A 23,950-nucleotide genomic window follows, 5' to 3' on the forward strand; every position below is an offset into this window, starting at 1 on the left:
AAAAAAAAAAAAAAAGTGTGTGTTAGAAAACAATGCATCTGAACCAGGTATGTTTCAAAACCAAAATCAAAAAACCAAATCCACTGGCGCCTAGTAGATTCTGACTCATAGTGATGCTATAGGATAGAGTAGAAGCGCCCCGTAGGGCTTCCAAGGCTGTGGCACTATGGGATAAAGCACTGGACCATAAAGTCGATTTGAACCACAGGGTTGACAGTTCAAACTCACTAGCAGCTCCTTGGAAACCCTATACAGGGTTGGTACAAGTCTGAACTGATTCAACGGCACTTAACAACAACAATCTTTAAGGAAGCCAACCACCACATTTTTTTCACATGGAGTGTCTGGTGGGTTCAAACCACCTACCTTTTGATTAACAGCTAAGCACTTTAACTACCATGCCACCAGGGTTCCTGTAGATTTGCTTAACCTTATGGAAATGGTTTTCCTGAGTTAATTTAATGATATGCCTTCATTCTTTATTGAAAGACTAGATAGAAATGCTCATTAAATTTTTTTTTTTTCTACTAGACCATGTGGCATTGTGGGTTAATGCACTGAACTGTAAATCGGTTTGAACCACAAGGTTGACGGTTCAAGCTCACCAGTCACTCCTTGGAAACCCTATACAGCGTCACTGTGGGTCAGAACCAACTCTACAGCACTTATCAACAACAACAAATTAGCTAGTAAGGGGAGAGTCTCACAATGTCATCTAAAATTCCACACTGTTGTTGTTAAGTGCTATAGGAGTCAGTACTAACTCATAGCAACCTTGTACAGGATTTCTGAGAGTGACAAGTGGTTTGAACTGCTGATCTTGTGGTTCTCAGTCCAGGGCTTATGCTATAGTGCAACACCAGGGCTCAGAAAATTCCACACTAGAGGGAGATAAACAAACAAAAAAACAACTGCTGGTCATCTCCTGGGAGCTTGCTGTTGTTGTTAAGTGCCGTCGAGTCGATTCCAACACATAGTGACCCTGCATTGGGTTTGCAAGGAGAAGCTGGTGAGCTTGAACCACCGACCTTACAGTTCAAATTGACTTTGCCTTCTGATGCATTAGCCCACAGCGCTAAACCAGGAGCTTGATACAAACGCAAAATTTCCCAGATCTACTCCTAACCCTAAGAAAGCAAGCCTATTTTTGACAAGCCTGCTGCCAGGAAATTCTGATGTCCACTGCTAGAGGTCAGCAGTTCAACATTTCCTATGGGAATACTTAGAGAGTTCTGATGTAGTAGGATATGAATTGGATATATAGGTTATGTATTGGATTCCTAACATTAAGATTGGTGGTTCAAACTCTACACCAGATGTCTATGAGTTGAAACCAACTCAATGGCATGTAACAACAACAACACGTATGCCAGACGGGGTTGCTAACCGACAGATTGGTGGTTTGAGACCACTCTAAGGATCTTGGAAGAAAGGTCTGGCAATCTGCTTCTAAAAATTCAACCACTGAAAACACAATGGAGCACAGTTCCACAGACATAAAGGGGGTCACCATGAGTCAGAACTGATCAGACGGTAACTCATTTATATATGGCAGGGTTCAGTCTGAGACTCCCTTTTCTGGAAACACACCTTTCAGTTGTAGATTCTGGGAGAAGAGCTGCCCTCAAATTCAAATGTGAATTGCTATTGTGGTGGTGGTTGTTGGTGATGTGCCATGGAGTTGGTTCCAACTCATATCGACCCTGTATTGGGTTTCTGAGGCTGGGTATCTTTACGGAAGCAGAATGCCTCATCTTTCTCTTACAGAATGGCTGGTAGTTGTGAACTGCTGACCTTGAGGTTAGCAGCCCGACTTGTAACCACTATACTACCAGAACTCCATGTGAATTGTTGAATTCTGTGTTTTGTGTTTTTTTTTTTTAAGTATTCAAGGTCACTGAAAATACCACCCCTACCCCAAATAAAAATTTCCTGAGAATTGCAAAAGATGCAATTGGCTCACCAAATTGGCTTGTTAGTTCCTAAAGGTAGGAATGGAAACAACAGTCAGCACTGAGAAAATAAAGTGAAAAATGCCTCAGGCAGCTGCGCAATCTTCTAAAAGCAAAATCTTACAAGTAAGTAGCCAACCCTGAAATCACCATCTATGTATTTCCTGCAGCTCTAGCATTTGGATGTCAGGAACTAGCTTTTGGAATCCATACCATAGAATTTTCTATTCTCTTTGCCTACTTTTTTTTTGGCCTACACAGGTGTTATGACTCATTTGCAATAACCCACTTTTCATTGTGCTTTGTAATACATTTCAATTTCTTTTAGATAAGAGCCCATCTTAAGCACATGTTTATTTGTAGATCACTAACAGGAGTCAGTCTATCTTATCTTGTAATGGAAATGTGAATTGCTATAGTCATTTGTATTCTTTTCCAGTTGATATAGTTTATTCTCAGACAGAAATAACTCTATCACATACTTACTCCATCAGCTTTTCTCCCAAATGTATGTTTGCATTTATCCTCCAAAGTCTCGGCATTTTTCCACAGTAGTAAGAAATGGATTCTACTGCGTGTACTCTCATGGGTGTGGAGGTTAGTGCACACACGACTCTCTAGTTTGAATGTTTTTGTCTCCATTTACCATCCCTTTCCAATGAATAACCTTGTTATTTTAACTCTTCACAAAATTCCAACAGCATTTTCAACATAAACACTATCAATACATTTTTATACTTCTTTCTTTTTTAGATAATACACTATGGAATCGTTCTTATGCCCTCTGACTCATTAATCTTGGTGATCACAGATTTTTAAAAATTGTAATATTTTCCATCAGAGAGTTTTCATTCTTCCTTTTTAACAAAGAAACTCTTCTATTCATAAAGACAGTTGTATGTAGAATCCCAACATGTAGCAGAGAACACTGCCATTCCTGAGGCATAAAGACAGTAAGAGGGGGCCTCGTCTCAGCTGCCTTCACTAGCCACACACATGCAATTCTCACATCACATCTCAAAGTTGTTTTGTTTTGCTTTTTAACAAAAAAATCAGATGCCTAATTAACAACAAGAATTTTTACTATTGGACAGGTTAGTACCTGAACTGTGTCATGAAAAGTCTGTGGCTTATGATCTCTGTTACTGCTCTAGCTGGTGTTAGGTTAGTACAGTTGGTATACCTGCCATGACTTTGTGGTAACTCTGTACGTGTATACAGTTGGTCCTGCAAGAACAAGGCTCAGACTCTGCGGGCAAACCCCATGTCTGAATTTAGCGAAATGAGAAAAAGATGGGCATGCTCAAAATACAAATGTATTTAATTTAAATGGATATTCTTTATTTTGGGATAAAGGTCTTCATTTCTGAAACATTTTTTTTTTCTTTTCTAAAATAATAGCAATGACTTTTACTCTTTGGAGTTCTCCTAATAATTATTTCCTCGATGACATTTTAATTATTCTGTCTTCTGTTATCTTTTGTACTTCCCACACCAAATTGTTGTAGTTGTTAAGTACATTGGAGTCAGTTCTGACTCATAGCACCCCTGTAATAGGGTTTCGGAGGAGTGGCTGGTGAGCTTGAACCACGGACATTGTGGTTCAAACAGATCTTGCAGTCCAGTGCATTAACCCACAGCACCACACCAGGACTCCTCTCACACAACGGGCTTTTGACTGTGTGTATCATGACAAGGTATGGCCAATTTGCGGACAATGAGTATTCTGGAACACCTAATTGTGCTCATGAGGAACACAGACCAAGAGGCTGCTATTAGAACAGAACAAGAAAGCACCAAATCGTTTAAAATTAGGAAAAGTGTGTGCCAGGGTTGTATTCTTTCACCATACTTATTCAATCTGTACGCTGAGCAAATAATCTGAGAAGATGGATTATATGAAGAAAAACATGGCATCAGGATTGAAAGAAGACTCATTAACAACCTACGATATGCAGATAATACAACTTTGCTTGCTGAAAGTAAAGAGGACTCAAAATACTTATTGATGAAGATCAAAGACCATAGCTTTTCAATATGGGTTACACCTCAATGTAAAGAAAACAAAAATCCTCACCAATGGACCAATGAACAACATTCTTACCAACAGAGAAAAGACAGAAGTTGTCAAAGACTTCATTTTTCTTGGATCAACCATCAACCATGGAAGCAGCAGTCAAGAAATTAAATGGTCTATTGCATTAGGCAAGACCTCTTTAAAGTGTTGAAGTGCACAGATGTCAGCTTGAGGACTAAGGTGTGCCTGACCCAAGCCATGGTATTTTCAATAATCTCATATGCATGCGAAAGTTGGACAGTGAATAAGGAAGACCATGGAAGAATTGATGCTTTTCAGTTATGGTATTGGAGAAGAATACTAAAAGTACCATGGACTGCCCAAAGAACAAACCAATCTATGTTGGGAGAAGTACAATATGGTCAGATTTCGTCTCTCATACTTGATACATGTTATCAGGAGGGACCAGTCCCTGGAGAAAGATATCATGTTTGGTAAAGTGGAGGCTCAGAGAAAAAGAAGACCCCCAATAAGATGGACTGGCACAGTGGCAGCAGCAAATGGCCCAAAGATAGCAATGATTGTGAGGTTGGTGCAGGACCAGGAAGTGTTTCGTTCTGTTGTGAGTTAGTACCGACTCGATGGCACCTAACATCAACAACAATAACATGTATGTATATTTAGTTATTTTATATTTCTGTGATAACTGGATTGAAGCTTGTAAGCTTGTCTTCCCAACCACAAGGTATGCTGTATGTGAGCAGGGGCTGGGCCAGCTCTGTGTACTATCATGTTCCCAGGACTCAACATATCACAGGCACTCAATAAATAGTGGATAAATGACTAAGAGGTGGCAACTTAGAAAAAAATATGCTTCTGGGGAATATAAAGTATTGATATTTGCTCCCTAAGTTTTTTAGAGAATGTTTATGAAATCTCCAAGATGGTGAACTCCACAGAGAGGACAAGGGCACAGCCCTTGCCTCCTTCTGAAGTCCTTTTCATTTCACTGATATAAAACACTAAGAGAAAGTGAGAGGCCAGGATGCGGAGCACCGTATCCAGAGAGGACCGGTATTCAGAGCCCTGACAAGCAAAACATACAGAGTAGGTGCTTGCTGTTGACACAAATGACAACATGTCTGGGGAACCTGACAGTCTCAACTGAAATGCTTAGTTGTACTCATATGCAATCAGTCTATTAATGTAGTGACACATTGTTGTTGTTGTTGTTAAATGCTGTCTAGTTGGTCCTGTATAAGGTTTCCGAGGAGCACTTGGTGAGTTTGAACACCGACCTTGTGGTTCAAAGCGACCTTGTGGTCCTGTGCCTATCCTACGGCACCACACCAGAACACATAGCATAAGCTAAAACCTTAGCACTAATACTGAGGCTGGCAGAGCACAGATACAAGCTAGGTGTTAGAGGGTTTTGTGTTTTTCATCAGCGCAAGTGTCAGAATAAGAGGGAGTGGTAATCAAAGATGACACAGCTCCTTGATAAGCTATCCTAGATGCATAGCTGAATGTAGGAAAAGATGACAGACATTCTGCTCATTTACTAGATGTACACATGAAGAGACTGGACTTTACAATTACATAATTGTGACGTGTTCAAACACCTGGTTTTCTAATGGACAGGTCAGAATGTGAGCTCTTTGTATAAGATCAAATTTATATCATGAAAATTACTATTTTAATACAAAGACTTTGGCTTATACTATGTGGCACTACATTAACAGGTGTGAGCACTTCTGTTAAGACTATTAGGTTTCCTAGACATGTTGTTATTTGAGCCAACAGCCAAGCACTGGACTGCTAACTGCAAGGTCAGTGATTCAAAGCCACCAGCCACTCCTTGGAATCGCAATGGTGGTGGTATGCCTGGTGTCCTGTTGCTTCCAACTCATAGCAACCCAGCATAGGGTTTCCAAGGCTGTCAATCTTTAAAGGAAATTGACATGGAGCAGCTGGTCACTTTGAATCTGAACTGACTCGATGACACTTAACAACAACATAAATCAACACAATTAGGAAATTTGGCAAAAGGTAGTTTATACAAATAAAGGATGTTTTATACAAATGGTTATTTAGATTAAAGCACAATTAAGTTTAATGAGCTTATTCCATACAGCAAATTCTTGATGAAGTATTTGATATTTTTCCCTGTGTAATAATAATTTTAAAAAAGCAAAGAAGGCAACTTAAAATATAGTGAAATATTTGGCAAAAAGTCCTTTAATTTGAATATGTACTTTGGATGTGTTTATATAAATAAGAAAAACTGGAAAAAACACTACTATATTATCTAGGCTAGGTATTTAAAATTTTTTAAAAATTTTCTTTCTATATTTTAGTATATAGTATATTTTAGTATTTTTAAACTCTCTATAATGAATATATATTTCTCATATTATCATAAATGTTATACATACCGAAGAGACAATGATACAGACAGATATCTAAAATCTTATAAAAGAATCAGTGAGTACTAATGAAGTCCAGAATTCTGTGATATCAGATGAGCAAGAAAGAAGCAGGGGAGAAGATGAAAGTACTTGATTCTAGTTGTAAGGTAAAAACCACACAGGGAAAGAGGTGCAGATACAGATGTGGAGAGAAGGCATTTGGCATGATTTCATCAGCTTAGTTGAGGCAATTCAAGAACACACATCTGATCATCCTTAATGGGAAGTGCCCTGTTGGATTCAGAGGTCACAGTTGGCATGCCAACAGGTTCTCTCTGTCCCTGCATTCCAAATGGGAACTGAGTTTGGATGTTGAATATGGGTAATGGGGTGGCAACTTCACATCATTTAGCTTGAACTGCTGAGTGTGCTCACCAACCCTGTATCACAGTTAGCTTACCATGTTGCCTGGCTCTGAAGATATGCAAAGGAGATATCAGCTCAGTGAAAACTCTGATTCTTTAGTACATTTGTTGAATATCACACTATTTGAAACTAACATAAGTAGACTGGACATTTTTTTTTTCAATTCCAAGGATTTGAGATTAATATAAATGGATTAAAGGGAAACAAGTTGCCATTTTCTGGTTGAAAGGTGACCCATTTTATGTCATATTAGTTCACTGTCACGGAACAGAGCCATGGTGCTGACCAGTGACCTTTATCATAATGTATTAAACTAAATGACAAGGCCAAGAGGGGTCAGACATGCTAGGAGGAAAAACCGGAAAAATCCTATTCCTCCTTAGCACTTTAAAGAAAATCATCCATTTCAACAGGTAAGAGAGAGATTATTCAATGAACAGTCATAGAACACAGGAGGGGAGATGTGATCCATAGCTTCAAAATAAATTCTAACCTTGTTGTTAAGTGCCGTCGAGTCGGTTCCGACCCATAGCGACCCTGTACAGGGTTTCCGAGGGTGTAAATCTTTACGGGAGTAGAAAGCCTCATCTTTCTCCTGCGGAGCGGCTGGTAGTTTCGAACTGCTGACCTTAAGGTTCACAGCCCGATTCGTAACCACTACGCTACCACTACGCTAACCTGGACAGTGTCAAATGCTACAAAATGAGACCATGAAAATGATTCTACAGGATCAAATTGACAGCAGTTAACTCTAGAGCAAAGATGAGAAGTTTAGGGAGCAGCAAGTCTAAATTAATGGTGGTGAAATAATTTAGGAATAGACAATAAAATGGTAACACGTATGGAATAACCAACACCACTGAATTGTACACGTGGAGTTTGTTGGATGGATGGATGTTTGACGTGTATTTTCACACACACACACACACACACCACAGAGAGACAGAGAGATTACACAACAATAGATGTGAATACAAAACTAAAATGATTTCAGTTTGCATTAGCACAGAAATAGAGGGAAAGCATAAATGACTGATGGATTTGGCAATATGAAATATTTATACATTAATCTCTGCTATGTGAATATTGGAGCGCTGGTGTGGTGCTCTGGGATAATGCACTAGACTGCAAGGTTGGTATAAACTGCCAGATTGGCAGTTCAAATTCACCAGCTGCTTCTTGGAAACCCTATACAGGGTTGTTATGAGTTGGAACCAACTCGGCAGCACTTAACAACAAAAACATGTGACTATTAAGGAGCCCTGGTGACACACTGGTTAAATGCTGGACTAACTGAAAGGTCAGCAGTTTAAACCAATCAGCTGCTCCACAGGAGAAAGCCATGGCAGCTTGACCTGTAAAAGATTACAGCCTTGGAAACCCTCTGTGGGGCAGTTCTACTCTATGGGGTCACTTTGAGTTGGAATTGACTCAGTGACAGTGGGTTAGGGTTTGGATATGCGAATATTAAAAAGTCCAAAGAGAAAAACTATATAATTATCTCAGTAAAGGTTTAAAAAGAATTTAATAGATACTTCTTTGATAAGCTGTATTCCTGAGTCAAAAGCCAACATAAGACAAAATAGTGAAACATTAGAGGCATCCCTGTTACAATAAAAATTAATACAAAATGCTCACTATTACTATTGTTATTAAATTCTGTTCTGTAGTACTTAACGATGCACTGAGCAAAGAGAACAGATAGATAAATTAAACACTAGAGAAGGTACAATGATAATTTCCTACATCTGTTAAACAACTGTTAGAAAGAATATGTGAAACAATAAGGTAGACTGTATAGAATATACAAAAACTATAGCTGTCCAATATATAAACAATAGGTCATTTAAACAATCTTATGGAAGAAATAGCTCTAGTAAAGCAATAAACTACTATAAAAGAATATATCATGAAGATTATATTCTATCCCACCCCACTAGCATTGACTACAGACAGACAGACAGACAGACAGACAGACAGATAGATAGATAGATAGATAGATAGATACAAAGGGCTTCAAAAAGTTCGTGGAAATTCCTTCATCTTTTCATATCATTTTCCACTAATTTTTTGAAGCCCCTTGTGTAGGCATACATATGTATCAACAATAGCAAAGACTTAAATATAAAGCAAGAAGCATAAAGACACTGGAATGCCTGACATTGTTGTTTTTATAACCATTCTAAAACCCATTTCTAATTTTATTCACAGAGACAATGTGCTGAGATCAAATATTCACCACTTCAGATATCCTTATAGCTCGAGGTAGTATGTGGAAGTTTTGGCCAACAAGACCTCAGTTAAGGGTTTCTGGAGCAACTTCCTAAGACAGAGAGCCTCAGGCTGTGTTTTCTCTTCCTTCTGTCTACCTGGAGTCTAAGCCTGACTAAGTAAGTCATCTTGTGATCATGAGACAACAAACATCAGGGTAAAAGCTGGCAGAAGGGACAGATGAGAAGACCATGCACTTGATATGGCTCTTCCAGCTATAGCTTTTGTAGTTCTTATCAAATAACTGGGTGTTTTTGTTAATGCCATTGAGTTGGTTCTGACTCATAGTAACCCTACATACAACAGAACGAAACACTGCCTGGTCCCCTGCATCATCCTCAATTGTTTTTATTTTAAGCCCAATGTTGTTGCCACTGTGTCAATTCATCTTGTTGAAGGTGTATGGTAAGACTAAGCAAATCTGAGGTGTTTGTGGTCTACCAAGAGCATTGGATAGCTTGCTAATGATGTAAAAGAGGTACTTGGCACCCATGTGGGGTGGGATTATGCTAACAGTGTGCATGGAACTGTAATGTGGGAATTGGTCAGTTTTTCAATACTGCTAGGTTTAAAATGATACCATATCAGAAGCAAAACATGGAGTTCTCAATACCATCAAGAAAATAGAGCCAGGCATAGAATGAATGCATCTTTTTTACCATGAGATCACTGCATCTCACCAGAGAAGTGGCAACAGCAGAGGCAACAGCATGAAGAGCACCAGACAGAATGGTAAGCTTCCCGGCCTGTGGAGCAAGAAAGCTGAGTGCCTCCTGGTAGGAGACTTGCTGGTGGCATTGAGTTGCCTCCAGGCACTTATTCCAGAGCTAGGTTTGTCCACCTACAGAGCTGGAGTGGAGTGCCTTTGGGTCAATGCTACTGGTGAAGTGGAGTACCTTTTGGGCATTTATTTGCAGCACACAAAAAGCTTTGTGACAATGCCCACGTAGCACAGAGGCAAGGGGCTGAGAGGCCAAGGACTAGAGAGAGGCAGGCACAACTGAGAAGAGACTGTCCGAATCAGAGAACTATATCGTGAGCATTTCTGATCCTCAACTGTCACCTGTTAACTCCCCTAATAAACCCTGTAATTGTGGCTATGGGCTGTGAATTCTGTAAGGCTACTGCAATGAGTTACTGAACCCAGTAGGGAATTAGAGGGCTTTGTGGGGACAGTTGGTGTCAGAATTGGTAAAGACAGCTGGAGGGTAGAGGCATGTTTGACCTTCACCTCAGAGAAACTGAGGCTACTATTCTGCTGACTCTCCTTTCCCCTTGTAAAGGACAGACATGGCCCCACATCATTTTTGCAGCATAAGACCCCGTCAAGGGAATTATTATTGGATTTAATGATGTAAAAGATGTAAAGACTCTGTTTATGAGATTTTCTCCTATTTGTAGCTCATCTGAACTCCAACTGTTTCTAATAAAGAGTTTTATGATCTAATTTAGAATTTTAAACTTACAAGGACTTCCAATCTGTAAAGAAAAACACTAATACATTAAGTTTTTGTAAAGCAAAAGCAAATAAATGTGTACCATATACACATTTTTAAAGATGGTGGAATAGGAAAAATATACATAATATGCATATAATACAAGGGGCTTCAAAAAGTTTGTGGAAAAATGAAATTGAAAGGTAATGCAAATTTTACGTGAACTTTTTGAAGCAATCTCTCATACATGGCTAACTGCTCAATATGCACAGATTTACAAACAAGCAGGAAAAACATGTATAATGCAATTTTTTAAAATAGGCAAATACAGGATTAGAAATGTGAACAAATGTGAAGCACTGGTCAAACTTCCTTATGATTAAATTAAAGAAAATGTAATGTTAAATTTAACATTAAAATAACATTATGTCATTTTGAGGCCAGTTTGGCAAGATTTAAAATAATAGGGATACCTTCACCCTGTTGGTAAAAGTGTAAATTGGTACCAGTCTGTTGAAGGCAATTTGTAATTCCTTATAAAAATTATTTATCCAACTATGAGTCACATTTACACTTTGGCCCACTAAAATTAGCTAATTATATATTCATACAATTACAATTACAAAATGAGCATAAAAATTCTCAAGGTGGCATGATTTGTAGAGCAAAAGTTAAAGCAATTTAATTCTGGATACACTAAAAATTTGAATTTATACTTCAAAATGGTTTAAATGATGACTTTCATGTTATGTAAATTTTATATCAGCTAAAAAATTTTAAATAAATCATGTATCTTGTTGTTAATGCACTGTGGAGTCGGTTCCGACTCATAGCGACCCTGTACAGGGTTTGCGAAGCTGTAAATCTTTACAGGATCAGAAAGCCTCATCTTTCTCCTGCAGAACTGCTGACCGTGAGATTAGCAGCCCAATTCGTAACCACTACGATAAGAAACCTAAATTTCTATCAGTATTTTGTTGTTGTTGTTAAGAGCTGTCAAGTAGATTCCAACCCATAGCAACCCTGTATAGAGTTTCCAAGGAGCAGCTGGTGAGCTTGAGTTGACAACCTTATAGTTCAAACAACTTTGTAGTCTGATGCATTACCCACAGAGCCACACTAGGAGTCAGTCCAACAAATTATGATTATTCCATATCAATTATCCTAATTCAGTTTATCATCTTCTATTCTGTCTCTTAAAATAACCATAAAAGTTGTTTTGATACAATGCGAGAGTTTTGTAATACTACCAAATTACCTTTTCTGAAGCACCAATATAACGATCACATCTTGAGTCAGTTTGTGTACATGGTGTATGATACAGATCCTGTCTCACTTTCTGAAAATGAGTATTCAGTTTTGCCAGCACCATTTGTTAAAGAGACTATCTTTTCCCAATTTAATGGGTTCCAGTTGTTTGTCAAATAGGTGGAAACCCATAGATGGATGGATTTATTTCTGGGTTATCAATTCTGTTTCAGTGATTTATGTATCTATCATTGTATCAGTACCAGGCTGTTTTGACTACCCAGGTTGTGTAGTCAGTTTTGAGATTGGAAAGTGTGAGGTCTCCTACTTTGTTTGTCTAATTAGAGGGTTATTGTTGTTAAGTGCCATTTAGTCAGTTCTGACTCATAGTAGACAGATATAGATGACAATACACAATTAGGAGGGGAGGTCAGTACAAAATGATCACGGCAATGGAAGTTACTAGAGGGAGAACAAAAGTTCAAGGCAACAAAAGTAAATACTATTCGGAGGTCCCTAGGACCATCAAGGGAGAAGAGCAGAGAGCGGGACCCTACCCAGAGAAGCAGAATAGTCAGAACCTATTCAATGGTACGTAGTAATAATATAGTTAAGCATATAAGGGGCAAACTTATTAAAACTTCTCAGACATAACCAAATACCTTGAAGGAATGAGTTTCTGGACCTGGGAGCTCAGGACAATAATTTTATGGGACATCAAGGCCAATTGGTATAACATAGTCCACAAAGGCAATATTCAACATCCTACTTTGGTGAGTAGTGACTAGTGTCTTAAAAGCTTCTGTGTAGTCATTTAAGGACTACTGGGATTCTTCACTGCTCCCCCTTCCCCACCACCCAGTCTTCATCCAGAGGAAGAGTAAAAAAACCAAAGATGCATGGGAACAACTAGTACAAAGGATAATGGGCCACTCAAACCTTAACTTCCATGGCCCTGAGACCAGAAGAACTAAATGGTGCCCAGCTACCACGACCAACTGCTCTGAAGGGGTTCATGTTAAAAGGTCCTGAATAGAGTGGGGAAAAAATGTGGAGCAAAACTCAAAACCCTTAGAAAGAGCATGCTTACTAGTCTAATAGAGACTATTGGAACCCCCAAAGACTATGGCCTTCAGTCACTCTTCAGAACTGGAACTGAACTCACTCCAGTGACTCAACTTTCAGTCAAACAATGGATAGATCTTTACGGTGAGCAATACAACAGTGAGGTGTACACTCCTTAGAACACCCAACATTCGAGGTCAAAGGGCAGAACGAAATTCAGAAGACAAGAAGAGATTGCAAAGGAGGACAATGGAAACTGGAAACGCAAAGAGTGTGATTGTCGTTGTTAAGTAACATCAAGTCAGTTTTGACCCTGTATAGGGTTTCCAAGGAGTTTCTGGTGAGCTTGAATCACCGACCTTACAGTTCAACCGGCTTTGCAGTCTGGCGCATTAACCCACAGCGCCACACCAGGACTCCACTGTTACATTGTGGGGATTGCACTCAATGGCACTGCTAAATATAAAAGCGATTTGCTCTGTAAACTTTTGCCCAAATCACTAAAGGTTAAAAAAAAATTCTAATAGTAAGATGAATTACTGAATGTCCTTACAAGTGAATGACTGAAAGTCAAACCTATGATATGAATCCTGAAACCCAACCACATCAGAATTTCAATAGATTATATATATATATATATTTTTTTTTTTTAAGTAAAGTGAATGTTTCTTACTTTGAGCTGTAGTCGTACCCTGGTCAAAAAGAATTTCCAGCAATTTTCTCTGGAGTCCACCATGCCCAAACCACGAACTTCAGGACAAATTCCAGAAATTATCTTATCCATATCTTCATCACTGAACAGATCTGGGATTTCTCCTGCCAACCAAAAATGAAGGAAATTGCTAAAAGGCCTCCATGATTTACATTTGAGATGGGGCTTTTTAAAGCTTGAAATGATTTATAATACAAAGCTCAGCTTACATGATAAAAGAAACATCTGAGGTATGGAATGCCATGTTTCTTGTAGCATTTACAAGACACACAACACATTGAGGACAAGCAAGGATGAACATATGTACTAAACCTACATATGTAGGAATAACATTTACTTCACCAAATCCCTCAACAAGGCACTTCACATCTCCAAGTACATGAAGATAACACCTCAAATTAGTTAGGTTTATAGGTTTCTCCCCAAAGACTGCCCCAGCAAACATCTCAAAGACAAATTATCTCCTCTTTAAAGTTCACTGAAACTACAGATAATTTGTCATTGGGGAAGATCTTTCAAGGAATGTGTTGGTTTAATCACCTGATGCCAGCAAGTCATTAATCAGCACCAGAAAGCTCTCATCTAGAACCTGGGCATCTGTCAGCAGGAACACAGTGGGCATGTTCTTGGCTCCTGTTCTGATGTACAAATTGGCAAGATCATCCTGTAAGGGAGAAGAGGCAATCACTCATGTTTTGTTGAAATGCTGACGCAAAGCTGGAAGCACGTATGTGGGTATAAAGAAGAATTAAAGTAAGTATAATGTGATAGCATCATACAGGGGCTTCCCTCTGTTTATATATTTTTTTCTTTTCAGGGACCCCCATTATAGGGGAAAATAGCATGATGTCACCTCCACTTTTGGCATATAGCAATGTACATCATGTTTGAAACTTAATGGAACACAGGGATGAAACAAGTTGCTGTTTAATGCACCTCCTTTCTAACAGAGTGGAAATAAATGAGTTCTGATGACTTTCTCCACCAACGCAGTAAAAGGAAGTCTTATGTGTGTTTCAGTAACTGTCTGTTTCATTGGAAATTATTGTTCCTTAGGTTTTGCTTAATAATATTACAAGGATGTGGTTTGTGTTTTCTGGTATGAAATAGCACTTGTCACAACTATATACACCATTGTGTAGGTAGTATTGTGTTACAAAGCCAAGTTTTAAAAATACAAGAGTTTCTTGAGTGTGCTATTCCCATTTATTTTTCATATTTTTCCCAAAGCAAAAGAAATATACTTGCACTTATAAAGGATGTTTCCTTATTTTCCCTTTCCATTACATGTTATTGCTGTTAGGTGTCACTGAGTCAGTTCTAACTCCTAGGGACTTTATATACACAGTCCTGCTCAATCCTCACAATTGCTGCACACTGAGTCCATAGCTGCTGCCACTGTGTTTTGCTTCTCAGGAGAATCCAGCCTCAGACACCATTACTTACTCGAAGGTTCTGAATTCCATATCCTTCAGTCAGAGAGATCTGAAACACCTCCAGGTTACAAATGTAAGCTGCCAGACGAGACAGGCTCTGCTTACCACTGCCTCCCACTCCAACCAAGAGTGCATAGCCCTGAGGGGTTCTTAGGATTCGACCGATGCGGCACCTGGTGAGAGAAAGGGCATTCACCACAGCATGAAATACAAACTGCTCTGGAACTATGCTTCTTGTGTGTTAATGTTTAGATAAATATTTAGACTAAATTCTAATATTTCTTCCAAACTGTTAGCAACTGCTTATGTGTTTCCCCATCAAGCAAAGAAGTTGCCTGCATTTCTGACCTCCAACTACTTGCCTAACAAGCTTCCCATGTTGATAATCTTTTGGAGACTTGTTGCTTTATTAATCTTTACCAAAATTCAAGAAAGAAAAGTTTGGCTATTCCTCAAAAAGTTACATGCAGATTACCATATGACCCAGCAATCCACTCGTAGGTGTACATCTGAGAGACTTAAAAGCAGGGGGTCAGATGTAGCACTGTTCACTGCAGCACTGTTTACAATGGCCAAAAAATGGAAACAACCCAATGAACAGATCAATGAATTTTTAAATGTGCTATTATCCATACAAAAGAAAATCCATCCACCAGGAAAAGATGTAAAGTTCCAATCCAATGTGTTTCAACATGAATAAACCCTGAAAACATTATGCTATGTAAGTCAGAAATAAATCAGGCAAGAAAGAGAAGTATTTATGATCTCACTAATATGAAATATTTAGAACAGACAAATGTATAAAGACAGAAAGTGGATTAGCAGTTAATATGGGTAGTAGTAGGGGAAAAGGGCATCAATGCTTCATTGGTACAGGGGTTCTGTTTGGGGTAATGAATGAGTTTTGGCAACAAACAGTGATGATGGCTGCCCAGTGTTATGAGTGTGAACATGGTTTTAAAATGAAAAAAATTTTGTGACATATTTTTTACCACAATTTCAAACATTTCAAGAAAGAAAATATATACAAGGTCTTTCATCTAATCTTGAAAATATTTTGTTTAGGAAGAAGGATGCAAATGCCACACCAACCTCCAAGTACAGAATACTTTGCTTTAGCATTACTCTGGAAAGAATGACTTCGTTTAGACCAAGGAAGATTCTCACATGTGATTCACTTCATGCAGATAGAACATTTGCCTCTCTATATGATCTTCAATCTTTCACACTAAATAAAACCTTCCCTATTCTTGGGCACCATAGGCTAAGTACTGGACTGCTAGCTGGAAGGTTGGTAGTTCAAATCCACCAGCCGCTCTTGGAAACCCTATGGAGGATTGTTATGAATTGGGATTGGCTTGATGGCACTTAACAACAACAACAACAATGCTTAGAGTAGAAACTCAGTGACTCCACAGGATAAGCACAGGACTGCAAGCCACAAGGCTGGCAGTTCAAGCTTACTAACAGCTCCACAGGAGAAAGATGAGAGACTTCCTACTCCCACAAAGATTTTAAAAGCCTCAGAAACTCTAGAGAGGGTCACTATGAGTTGAAACCAACTTGAAGGCACTTATAGCAGCAACAATAACAATTTTAGAACACTTTCAAATAGTTTCCTGAAACCATTCAAGCCTCACAAAGGGAAATTTCCAGCGAGACAACTTGTTCCCTTCTAGATTTTCAGGAGAATCCTGAATGCTTAAAAGCTATTGCTACCACTGCTACCTTTTGCGAGCTACCTTTTGCGATGTGACTTGTTACTTATGTATCCATATACACATCTTATGGATGACATGGTTTTAACATTATCAAAATGTAGTCTCCATTAAAAGAAATAAGTCATAATTTTACTATAAATACTAGTAGCGCCAACAAGATGATAGATATATAAATAGTAATAACCAAATGCAAATAACTGGATGCTCCCTTATCAGCGATAGTTTGCTTTTCTGAAATGAATTTAAGCTTTAAGCCCTGAATGATCCACATGTGTTTTATTTTAATAGTACTTTAACAAAATGAAGTTGGAGTCACTTATCCTAGGGGAAAACATGTGTGAGCATTACCTGAAAACATACAGTAAGTGGACAGACAGGTTATTTATGTAAGTACAGTCATTTTTTTACACTTTACATGACCACACAACAAAAACAACCTTAAAAAAGACCAAAAACTACTCTGACTTGAGTGCAGCCTTGAGCACATGATGAGGTTTTCATTTTATGTAAAACTATCTCGTGAAATCCTTGCTCCATGAGATTCTCTGTGTGGCATGATCTCTTTCTACAACATGCAAGGACACATTCTTAACTTACCACTAGCACCTAACACTGAGTAAACCAGCAACTAGCTCATCATCCTTGATCAAACTAATTGCCTTCCCTTTTAGGTATGGAGAATTCCACAGTGAAGGATTACATGAGACGATCTCTTCCCTCAGTTCAATAGGAAGGTAGTTTCACTTGAGCCATGATGCATAGTGTATACAGCCATATGTAATTCAATAATACTTAATACACAGTCAATATATTTAATTTAAACAAAAACAGTATTAATAATTATCCATTTAACGTCATGGCTCACTAAAATGTCCTTTGTCTTCATACCTGAAAGATTACAACTATACAAGAATGAAAAAACAAAACAAAACAATACTTAGCATGCTTATAACAACTGATGATGGGGTTGGATCCAAATTTTTCTTATATACTTGGACTAAGTATTTAGAAAAGTCACTCTTCTAAAAGTGAAAATGTCCATTTATGCCCCCCTTTTTGAATATCCTTCCTTGTATTCATTCTGTCTTCTTCCTCTAGTTTTTTTTATTTTTAATGATGGTTCCCTTTTTAACAAATCTTTGTCTGAACGCCACTTACTAGAAAGGCCAGGGAGCTATGATGATGTCCTGTGTTAGGAGAGCATTACTGGCCATAAATCTGCCACTCACACACAGTTATTAATGGGGAGCTATATCGACGACACAACAAATTTCATCATTCCTATGCAAAAACCCACCCAATACCTTCTCAATGTACTTAGGAGAACACCCAGACTCCTTAACCTGGTTGCAAAAAAATACCCCAGAGAAGTAAGTCTAGTTCGTCCTCTCCAACCTCACCATACTTTCCTCTCCTATGCCCCAGTCACCTGCACCCTCTTTCTGTTTCTTGAACCTTCTAAGCTTATTCTCGTCTCACAGTCATATAAATATGCCCTCTGTTCAGAGTGCTGTTCCTTTGCATTCTTGTTCCTGTTTACTATGCACATCTCACCTTGAATGCCACCTCCACACAGAGAGACACACACCTACTCTCTGGGAACCTTCACCTCATTGATTAGAATCAGCCTATTTATTTTCCAATACAGCACATCACTCTCTGAGATTGTTCTTGCTTATTTGTTATTTTCCTTAAAAGTGCCCATGTTGTTGTTATTTTAAAGAACCCTGAAATCGGTTCCAATTCATAATGACCCTGTATAGGGTTTCTGACTCTGTCAATCTTTATGGGAGCAGAAAGCCTATCTTTCTCCCACAGAGTGGCTGGTGGGTTCAAATCACCAACCTTGTGATTTGTAGTCAAGTGCTTATCCTACACAGCCACCTTGATCCCTAAAATGCCAGTATATATACCACAGAAATGTAATTCCAGTTAGAGAAGGAACTGGTCTGTTTTGTTCACTGCTGTGTTCCCAGCACCTAGAACATTTCTGACAGTAAGGTATTGTGGATGGGTGTATAGACTATGCAATGCACTAAGGTACTCAGTCTAGGAGGTGAGGAAGAGACTTGTCAGCCAAGTTCCAAACCAGGACCAGGGACATTTTCCAAGCTGTCTACCAAAAAAAAGGCGCCCTGTTTTTGTAAGATGCACAAAGGAGCTGTAGACTGCCAATGTTCTTGCCTGATACGCAGTAAGCACTCAACAAAACTTGCTTTGTCAACAGAAGTAGGGTTATGTTTTGGTTCTGTCACTTACAAACTTTGAACTTAAAACTTTGAGTAAATCCTCTCCTTTCTTAATATTCTTACCAAGCGGAACTGTCATGAAATTAAATTATGGATACAAGGGTACTTTGGAAAGTAGTGTCAAACATTAAGACTGTAACATCATGAATAAAGATATGTTTATACCAGCTGTTCCGCGAGAGAGAGATGAAGCGTTCTGCTCCCATAAAGATTTAGTCTTGGAAACCCTGTACAGGGTCGCTATTAGTCGGAACCAACTCCATGGCACACAGCCACCACCATACTTTTATAGGTCAAGATGGACAATTGTCAAGACCTGATAGGTAAGATGTTGTTGTTGTTAATTGCTGTCGAGTCGGCTCTGACCCATAGGTACCCTGTATAGGGTTTCCGAGGAGCAGCTGGTGTGCTTGAATCGCCAACTTTGCAGTTCAAATGGCTTTGCAGTCTAGCGCATTAATCCACAGTGCCACACCAGTTACCTTAGTATAATCTATTAGAAATAACAACAATAATAAACAGTAATTGTGGGTACCCAAAAAAATGACACTCTGTGTGGAGCTGGATGATAAGTACAAGACTCCAAGGTTGGTTTGAACCACAAGGCTGGTTGTGTAAACTCAATAACCACTCCTTGGAAACCCTATACTGGGTTGCTATGAGTAGGAACCGACTCAACAGTACTGAACAACAACAATAACATATGTGTATAGTCATTTTTACTTTAGTGAAAAAAGCTGCATGAATAGTCAACTTACACATGTTGCATGGCATCTTCAAATAAAACTAGGTGCATAGCAGCATGCAGTTCATTGTAATTGTCTAATGTTTCTGTAAGAATTGTCTTCAGCTCCTCCCAATCCTTCACCGGCATGTAACATGGATCTCCTCCCCCATTTGCAAAGTGGCAATAAATGAGGGGCTGTTGAAGCAACATGCGATTATCCACACCCTGCAGAATGAAGAAGGGAGAAATACAGTTTTTATGTCAAGCATCCAAAATGATGCATCAGTGACCTTTCAAGGGAAAAGTTTAGAAACCAATGCATGAGTTGTCAGTTTCCGTGGAGTCATTTCTGACCCATGTCAGCCCCATGTGGGCAGAGTTGTTGTTGTTATGTGCTGTGGAGTTGGTTTTGACCCATAGCGACCCTGTACAGGGTTTCCAAGGCTGTGACTCTTTACAGGAGTAGAAAGCCTCATCTTTCTCCCGCGGAACAGCTGGTAGTTTTGAACTCCTGGCCTTGCAGTTCATAGCCCAATCGTAACCACTACGCTACTTATACCTCTAGAATTTTCAAGGCTGTGACCTTCAGGAAATGGATTACCAGGTCCTGTCTTCTAAGGCACCAGTGAGTGGGTTTGAGTCACCAATCTTTCATCTACTAGTTGAGTGCTTAACTGTTTGCTTCACTAAAGGCAACCTCAACCCTTGAATAGGTGGATGGTAAATTCCCAAGTATAGATTAAGTATACTTTGGAATTATAGCTGTTTCAGAAAAATGAACACTCCCGCGGTTCACTCCCACATGTCTCTAGCTTGAGTCAATGTGAGAAGGACAGTGACATCTGACAGTCACCCACTTACTTCAAAATATTTAGACGCATTTTCCAGAATTTTTTTCTGAAACAAATCACAATCCTTTGTGTCTATCAGTTTGTCTCCATAAACACGGGAAGTTTCGTGAAGCCACAAGCGTATTAAATCATTTGAAACCTTTAAGCATTCAGGAGAAGCAAACAAAATCCCCTACAAGGCAGGAAAAAGAAAAGAAAAACATTCATAGTTCCAAAGCTGATGACATGCCCAGCTAAGATTGTACTTCATATATTTAACTATGTCCTGAGGTCTGTAACTGGTTACGTTAAAGGAAATATTAGAAATAGTGTTGTCTATTGTTGTTGAATGCTCTTGAGTTGGTTCTGACTTTTGAGTCTATATAGTTTCTGTGGAGCAGCTGCTACATTTGAACCATCAACCTTGTGGTTAGCAATCTAGTGCTTATCCTACAGTGCCACACCAGGACACATATACCCTATCCAGTTAGGATAACTCTATTGCTGATCCTACAGCACGACACCTTTGATAAGCATTATTTTATAATTTTCATACTACTATGGTGTGGTGCTGTAGGATCAGCATGGGACTGTGAGCCACAAGATCGGCAGTTCAAATCCGCCAGGTGTTCCTCAGAAATCCTATACAGGTTCTCTATGAGTCAAAACAGCACTTAACAACAAGAACATGTCCATTTTTAGGAAGGCAATGAAGACAGTATTTCAAGACCCACCCCAGTAAACCATATACCACATGTAAGTGCTTGTCCGTATTATGTCTTCCAAAGTATTACGTAAATGAAACCAGAGTACAAATGTTGTTGCTGTTGTTGTTAAGTGTCGTCAAGTAGGTTTCAACTCATAGTGACCCTCTGTAGAGTTTCCAAGGAGGGACTGCTCAAGCTAATGTTAAAGTCATGGGCTCATCATTTTTTTTAAATTCTAAAAACCTTTGGTATCATTTCACAGATGAAGAATATGAGACCAAAAATAATTTTTTTTCAATGTCACACAGAACTTGCAGGTAGGTTTGGGACTAGCACCAAAGCACTTTGATGATCATCCGCATTCATCAGTATACTGAGTTCATATAGATCCAGTCAGTGCTGAAAGATTCAGCTTGCTCTGGATTCCTAGGGGAACACCAAGGCAGTTATGGAGAATAAGACGCAAAATGCTAAAAAAAAAAAAAAAATTTGGTGGCTTTAGGTATAGTCAGCAGACTGAACATGAAGGCCTTCCTCCTTCCCTTTTCTTCTTCTATGAGTTACAAACCTGCTTGTTAACACCACTATACATATAGAGCACAGTCTTAATGTAAGGTGCTCTAAGAGCCATGCATAGCCTGTGTTCTTAAGAAGCAGATGTCTAATGCTGTATTACGGTTTTGAGAAATTGTGGGATAATTTACTAAAGAGCATTACAAAATATAAAGGGATAAAAACTACCAAATGTCCATAAATGCTACTGATTTTTCATGTCTAACAAATCACTACCTTTCACAAAAGAACTTAAAGTCTTAAATAACCTTCAAACTACTTTTACTGATCAAAGTAGACCATATTAATTGAATCTTTTTCAAATCCCAGATTTTAAATCCCCTCTGGATTTCCTTGCTAAATCAAATACACAAACAACTTCCTTTCACTAAGAAAGTATATTCATTATGAATGTCAAACTAAAATGATCTAGTAATTTAAAAAATTATAATTTCACTTGACACTTTTAAAAACAATTGTACATAAATATGTTTCACGCAAAGACAAGATCAATCATTCCTTTTATTTGGCACAAGAACTCAAATATTTATGGATTAAATAAAATTAGGTATCCTCACCTTATTCTTGGTTTCTATTGCTAAGTCACTTGGTAGCCCGAGAGTAAGCATTGTTATTCTCGATAAAAGAGGAATCATAAACTTCTCATATTTACCCCATGAAGAAAAGATTAAGTATGCAAAATGAAATAATAAATATAAAATCACTCAGCAGAGTTTTCTACCAAACTCTATAAATGCATATTATTAATCTTACTATGGAGTTCTGGTGTGGTGCTGTAGGATAAGCACTCGACCACTTGAATCACAAGATTCGTGGTTCAAACTCACCAGCTGCTCCTTGGAAATTCTATACACGGTCACTGTGAGTCAAAACTGATTCAACAGCACTTAACAACACCAACAACAATCTTTATATAATCCTTCTAGAGAAGTCATAACATAGAATTGTTGAAGTACCTGGAAGATGTTTGATAGGTCTCTCAGATTAAAGATGTAATGAAATTGAACAGCAGTGGGTAGAAAGCTATGCACCATCATTTGATGGAATGCTATTGTTGCTTGGATCACAGCAGAGCTGCTCCTGAGAATAGATGGACCAAATGCTTGCTGGTGGAAATGGGAACCAAGGATTTGGCTATAGATGGTGTTTAGTGCATCCAAAGATGGAAAATTGAATGCAAATACTGTGAAATGTCTCTGAAACAACAATAAAATATATATGTTAAGGTTGTATAAAACAGGGGTTATAATGGTATCAGTATATTGCAAAAAAAAAAAAAAAAAGACCTGAGTTTTCACCCCTCCCTGAATCCACCCCCACTGCCATGTAACTGTGTAATGCATCCATTCTGACTCTCAGCTTGGCCATGTGGCTTGCTTGACCCAACAGGAGGTAGAAAGGATGGTGAACTCCTCACTGTCAGAAGCTTATATACTTGAACTTGCTCTCTTAGTACCTGCCTTTGATATGAACCCTACAGTTCTAAACAATGAGAGACCCAGGAAGCCAAAACCAGCCTAAATTAGCTTACAGTCAGTCCCAGACATATGAACAGCCCAAGAACACCTGGTTGACTCTCAACTGACCTTACAGAAGTGAAGAAGCAACACTTACTACTGTATGTTGTAGAGGTTATTGCTGTTGTTATGTGTTTAGCCAAATATCCAGGAGAAGCCCTAATTTGGACTCAAAAGAACCATGAGTCAAGATCTACAATTTTGGGGAATTATATTTAGGGACTATTTGGGAGAGAGCAGTACTAGCCCCCTACCTGTAGTCTAGGATTGATGGTGAAACTGCCCACCAGTGGATTCATGCAGGTAACATACTGGCAATTGTGCACTTCTTTAAGCATCACCTTCTGTCTATCATACCTAAAAGACAGGAAATAGAACCTTAGATCCAACCACTGGTGATGAGAACACAACAAAACCCACCAGTTCATATAGGACACCTCAACAATTGTTTCCTTTGATCTTTATGATTGCTTTGTGAGGCTGACCTTGGTTGTATTACCTAAGAGCTGTAAAATTGAAGCTTGGAAAACTGAAGATTAAACAGCTCCTTTGACCCCAAGATTTGGAGCTGAACTGATAGATAATTGTTGTTGATTCTCATGTGAGTCTACATCTGGTTACAAAACTACTCACAGCAAGGCTCTCTAGATAGCAG

At 38.7% G+C, this 23,950-nt stretch overlaps 1 protein-coding gene across 1 annotated transcript in view; it reads right to left on the minus strand.

Moving 5' to 3' along the window:
* The window catches only part of DNAH11 (dynein, axonemal, heavy chain 11), a 436,577-nt gene that overhangs the window by 184,654 nt on the left and 227,973 nt on the right, over window positions 1–23,950 (minus strand). Inside the window, 7 exon segments of the mRNA XM_006832223.1 lie at window positions 13,497–13,639; window positions 14,076–14,199; window positions 14,982–15,144; window positions 19,700–19,893; window positions 20,530–20,691; window positions 22,735–22,974; window positions 23,550–23,652. Coding sequence (XP_006832286.1) covers window positions 13,497–13,639; window positions 14,076–14,199; window positions 14,982–15,144; window positions 19,700–19,893; window positions 20,530–20,691; window positions 22,735–22,974; window positions 23,550–23,652 — 1,129 coding nt within the window.

The sequence above is a fragment of the Chrysochloris asiatica genome, unplaced genomic scaffold (assembly GCF_000296735.1).
Source record: "Chrysochloris asiatica unplaced genomic scaffold, ChrAsi1.0 scaffold00006, whole genome shotgun sequence".
In the NCBI taxonomy this organism is placed as follows: Eukaryota; Metazoa; Chordata; class Mammalia; order Afrosoricida; family Chrysochloridae; genus Chrysochloris; species Chrysochloris asiatica.